Here is a 6,000-nt window from a genome sequence, read left to right on the forward strand (position 1 = left end):
CGAAAATGGAGAAACGGATGAAAAATGGGATTTTGACTTGCGGGAAATGATGGAAATGGAAAGTGCGGATATGGGGAACGTGAATGGATAGAAATGGGAATATCCGGGATAGTCATTTTCATGAAAATGGGAAGATCTTTTCAACATGTAATCCGGTTTTCAAAACACGAATTTGCAAGAGAGAGGTATTTCACATTTTTCAAGCTTGGAAATTTAACCAAAAATGATTAAATTTCTCAACCGTAAGGGAAGAACAAGAATTTCCAGCGAACTTGTAATTGAGATTAAAAATCCCGAATACAAGCTAAGATGGAATTTTGAGAAGAATAATGCAATTTAACAATTGCATTTCAAAGGGAAGATTTGTTTCATGAAAACCAATTTTAAGGGAAGAACAACACATGTGAAGAATGTAATTAATAACGAAAAAAAAATGAAGAAAACATGAAAATAAAAAGAAGAGAAGAAAGGAAGAACATACCTTGATTGGAAAATCAAAATGCTTCTCCAACAATGCAATACTTCTTGAGATGAAGAAGCAAAACTGAACTATTAAACCCTTATCACGTTTTTGTGAAAATGCCCCCAAAAATGGCAGCAATCTTAAACTTGCAAGAGTAAAATGCCAATGAAAGTGTTCATTTCAAGTTTGTTGAAGCAAAACGATCAAGGTATTTGCTGAAGCAATAACACCAAAGGTGTTTGAAGAGGTATCAATGCCAAAGGATTTAAAACGCAGCCAAGAGAGTCACGTTTTTGTGAAAAACGTGGTATTCATTACACATTACACATTCAGTGCACCATTAAATGGTGCGAAACTTCTCTTACCCTCCACGCCTTAGGAAGAAAGATCAAAACGATCTAGGAGTGTGCGAAATTTTAAAGATTCAACCCCTCAAAACGTGGCATTAATGATTCACGTTAGGAAAAAACGTGGTTGCTGTTTTTAGGGTAAAAACCAGCGAATTTGTCCTTGAAACGGCATGATAGATGTCCAAAAATGCAAGAAGATAGGATGCAAACCCAAAACGCCTCATTCATCCAACGATTCATCCACAAATTTTGCTTTGAAAAAGTCCAAAATCGCTTCCCTCTTGCATTTCGGGTTTTGAAAAACAAATGACAAGTTCAATTTCTTCAAAAGGAAGCAAATCGGGTTTTAGATATAAAATGACAAGTTCGATTTGCACTTTTCCCTCTTTCATGCTTAAAATCGGGTTTTGGATATAAAACAACAAGTTTAAAATTTCACCTTTTCACTCATTAAGCCAAAATCGGGTTTTTTTTGGACAAATGACAAGTTTAAAAATTGTCAAAAATGAACTTTATGTTAAAATCGGGTTTTGAAAGACAAACTGCAAGTTTAAAAATACTTGTAAGGGGGAAATAAAATCCCTACAACAAGTGTTTAAACATTTGCACACATGTAATGGGGATTTAAAATCCCTATTACATGTAAAACCCATTAAAGTAGGGGTTTTTTGGACAAACTGCAAGTTTACTTGCAGTTGAGCTAAAAAACCCCTATTTTAACTAAAAATGACCAAAAAACAACAAAAAGATAAAAACATTAAATGGGAAACTTAAAATAAATTACAAGTGACATATTTGAAATAAAAAATGCACATGTAAGTGATCAAAAATTCCCCTACAAAGACCACAACAATGAATATCATTAAAACTTGCAGTTTAAAGAAAATTCTCCACCTGCAGTTTAGGTTTTAAAACCCGAAATTGAAGGAAAGGCATAGCAAACGAACCCAGAATTGGACGAAATTTGAAACGTAGTTCAAGAATGGACTGAGGATTAAGCCAGTCCAAGGATTAATCAAAATTCTGCCTCGGGAAGCGTGCCATAGAGTAATAATTTTTATTTTTTCATAAAAATTCCATCGTAGTGGTCCTTCATTTTTGGAAACAAAAATGAGGACAACAATGACTTTCACCTTGGAGGAGAGACCAGCTGAAGGTGGAGCAAGTGTAAGCGAAGGTAATCCTAATCCCAGAAATGCAAGCGAAGGCAACCTTCAAAGCGTAAGTGAAGGCAATCTCCATCCAAGAGGCTCGAAGAGGAAAGAGAGACCTGAAAAAAGGGAATCCTCCAAGAAGAAGCAAGAGGCCAACCGAGATCGTTCATCCGGCACATCTTCTCGACAAGAGAAGAGGACACTTGAAGTGGAGGAGTCTATGGAATCGATGGTACAGAACGATAAACAGGAAGAAGGACAGGCACCTCGAAGTCACCAAGTGGATCTCTCCAAGATAATGAGCTACATGAAGATAAGGAAGATAATGAAGTAACATCTCCTCCCAGAGAAGAAGAAACATTGCCTAAGGAGATACAGGTTAGAGAAACAAGATCTGCCATCCCAGATTGGTTGAAGGAAAGACTAAGAAAGGTGATTGTAATCGAGGACGAAGACAATGTGATTGATTTGGAGAGCCTTGTTGGACATTCCCAGGAAGTGACAGAGAAGAGGAAGGCTACTAAGATGTCCAAGATGATCAGAGATGAGACAGGGTCTAGAAAATTGTAGATAGCTACACCGGCCGTGGACAAGTATGAAGGTGAGATCCTCGCAGAAGAATATGATGTAGAGACATTTGAGCTTGGTCCACTCACAGCCGAGCAGACACTAGATGATGCCACCGATTCATTTGAAGCATTGAAAGACAAGCTTAGGGAAGAAATGGAGAAGAATAGGAAGCTTGAGAGAGAGGTCGGTGCATGGAGAACATATTTCAGCCATCTCAATCAGCCTTTAGGACGTCAGGATCCAGCAAGATCACCTGTGCAGGCACTCCCCCTTCAATCAATTGGTGAAGCAGAGAGAGTCAGGAGTTTGGTCCAGCTTATGAGCTCTTGGATTGACAAGTCTCATACAGTTGCTATGGAATTTGCTACAAGGATGATGCAGACCATTCACCGAGCTATTCAGGTTCTTGAGATCATCCACAACTTTATGATAATCGTAGCTGCCTTTGCTCACACTAAAGATGTTATCATTCCTGTCCTGCAAGTAATCAGACAAACATCAAGGAAGGTCCTAGTACAGGAAAAGATAATGGATGGAGGACCTCATAGTTTACTTCAGTGGTCGACTTTACTCCAGATGAAGGAAGTTCTCTTCGACGACATCAGTACTAGATGCAATCATGTTGAGGAGGTGATCAACCCGATCCAGGATAGAGTGTTTGAGGTACTACTCTTTTGATCTTTTTAAAGAACTTGCTTAGTTTAGGAAATTCTTCAGAAACGTAAGGCCCCTTGATGACACAGCAATCACAACGACCACTGGTGCTTATCCACACGTAGAGACCCTACTAAAAAGAACATTGGAGTCACCCTAACTGATCCTTCTTGCGATATCTTCAGCAGTTAGAGACTTTATTCAAGAGAGGATAAGATGCCTTTGGGTATTTTATTCTGTGTATGATTGTGTACAAAATACACGTCAACAGATATGTAAATGAGAATTCATTGTAAAATGTTTGAATCTCACATTGACTTGCTTGAAGTTTTTTTGGTTTGAACTTGCCTGGTGTTGATCAAAATATGTTTAGTGTTCAAACTTTCACCAGTTATATTTATCTAAAGAAGATGAAAGTGTGAAATCCTGCATAAACTGATATTATCTTAAAAAGTATAGTGATAATGTGCTAATTGCTGCTATGTCTATAGGTTGATCGATATCTGCATAATGAGGAGGAAGTACGGTTGAAAACTATAATCTGGACAGAAATGAATAAGGAGTATCTTGAGGTATGTAGAGGTCCCTTTTCCAAAAGTGTAACAAGTTAGAAACCTGGCTCATTTACATCACTGTATTCTCTCTTAGTATAATAGTTTAAAAATTGAATTCAGGAACAAGCAACAAAAGAGGAAGCAATTGCAGCTGCAGAAGCAGCTCATGCTGCGGCTCTGGCTGCTGCAGCAGAAGGGGCACCTGATGCTGTTGAACTTGCAGCAGCAGCAGCTGCTGCCGTGGCAAGATTGAAAAAGGTTGCCACTCTCTCCCTTCTGTTGGCTACAAACATTAATTCCAGAAATATCTTACTCTGAAAACTGTATTATCCATTTTTTCACAATGTTTGATTTTTTGGTTCTTTGTTAGGTGAACTCATTTTGATCACCAAATAGGGTTCTTAACTTCAATATGCACTACATATAAGTTCTATAATGGTTGATGTTGTGCTGTTTCAGGCATTCAATTATCTGATCTCTTTTTTTTTCACAGATGGTTGATAATTTTGTAATTAACTTTTGATTTGTTTATGACCGTAAAATGTTTTCGAACAGAGTTCAAATCAGCTATCATTCCATCAGCAAAATCAAAATTTTATATATATATATATGGAAATGTGGCCTTTGACACACTGGTCTATTCTCAAAATATGTTTTATGATGCAAAACAATATTCATTTCTTTGTAATACAATTGTATAATTGCTTATTCTGTCTCATATGACAATAAATAGCACTAGAGAAAAAATACAATCGTGGTTTTCTAGAGACAGAGATAACTTTAAAAACACAGACTTATTTAGAAATATATCATTTGTTTTTCCTGCAAATGGCATCTACATGTCCCTACAGTTGGGATGTAGCTAGAGAGTGAATCCTTAGTAGATGTTTGAGTACATATTGATGGTGATCAATGCAAAACTTCTCCAAATAAAGAGCCTTAAGTCTGATGACCTTCCCCTCTACATGAACCTCATAATCTGAATGCCTATATCAGACTTGATGAAGATAATACTACAGCTCTTTTTCAAGGACCTGTAAAATGGTTATGGCTGGATATGGCTGTTTTCAAAAGATGACATCTTTTTTTAACACAAAGATAAGCTGTAAGAGGAGATTCTCATTATTGTAAAATACTAAGTTACCGGCTTTGGCTATATAGGCTACCATATTGCCTAAATACGGTTCGGGTTCAGGCTTTGAGTATGGTTTGAGATTCAGTTCGATGTCCTCTGCTGATATTTTGAACAGCTCCTCCACCTGCTTCCATCTGACGCAGCTGTTGGTGAAAGTGTAAACCGCTGGCAAATTTGACCCGACCGGTTGATCCACATGCAGCCAAGGATATGATTATGGTTTATTAATTTTAAGGTCTTTTATAAATTTAAATACAATGATACATAATATATTGTATGATATTATATAATATTAATATACATAATATAATATAATATAATATAATATATTTTATACAATATAATAAAATAAAATATGATATATTATATATAATAATATAATATATTATATATAATATATCATATTTTATTTTATTATATTGTATAAAATATATTATAGTATTGTTGTGAGGTATTCACACATTGCCCCATTGCAAATGGAAATCCCCACTTTCCGCTTTCTAGGATTAGTCCTCTTGGCTTAGTTCTAGGCTACTGTTGCGTATTTGCTATTAGCCTTTGCATTGGAGAGGTATAAGCCATGACTTAGATGATAGTCTTGTGGGAGGGGTGAAATGAGTAAGTTTGTTAGCTTCCAACAACGTCTTGATTGCATGAGAAGTCAAGTACACTGTGAGTTCAACCGAAGTACGTGGAGATTGCTAATAGAAAGTTGCTTTAGATGCTCAAGTTTTAGGGTAAAAGCTTGAAGTGTTCCACTTTTTGAGTGAAATTCACTCCAACATCCCTACTTGTGAATAAAGTTTTTGCATGGCCTCGTCTTGATGAGCTTCAATGGATGTAATGAGTCATGTTGAACAAATGAACCTTAAGGTGCTGAATTTTGATCAACTTCAAGTCTTGAGCTAGGGGAGCATTTTTCATCTTCTTGACTTGGCATAAGAGAGCGCTTCATGAATTGAGCAGCGAGAGCGCTTCATGACTTGGCATAGGAGAATGCTTCATGAATTGAGCAGGGAGAGCGCTTCATGAATTGGCATAGGAGAGTGCTTGATGAATTGAGTAGGGAGAGTGCTTCATGAATTGAAGGAGGTGAGCACTTCATGAATTGAAGGATGGG

The 6,000-nt window shown here is 36.9% G+C and overlaps 1 protein-coding gene across 1 annotated transcript in view; it reads left to right on the top strand.

Moving 5' to 3' along the window:
* LOC131052438 (transcription factor IIIB 60 kDa subunit) overlaps positions 1-4,078 on the top strand; it is a 98,090-nt gene extending 94,012 nt beyond the window's left edge. The window contains exons 5-6 of the mRNA XM_059207823.1: positions 3,683-3,763; positions 3,866-4,078. Coding sequence (XP_059063806.1) covers positions 3,683-3,763; positions 3,866-4,063 — 279 coding nt within the window. The 3' untranslated portion in view covers positions 4,064-4,078. The remainder of the gene's footprint in view (positions 1-3,682; positions 3,764-3,865) is intronic.
* Positions 4,079-6,000: the final 1,922 nt, after the last annotated feature.

Source organism: Cryptomeria japonica, chromosome 7 (assembly GCF_030272615.1).
Source record: "Cryptomeria japonica chromosome 7, Sugi_1.0, whole genome shotgun sequence".
Classification (NCBI taxonomy): Eukaryota; Viridiplantae; Streptophyta; class Pinopsida; order Cupressales; family Cupressaceae; genus Cryptomeria; species Cryptomeria japonica.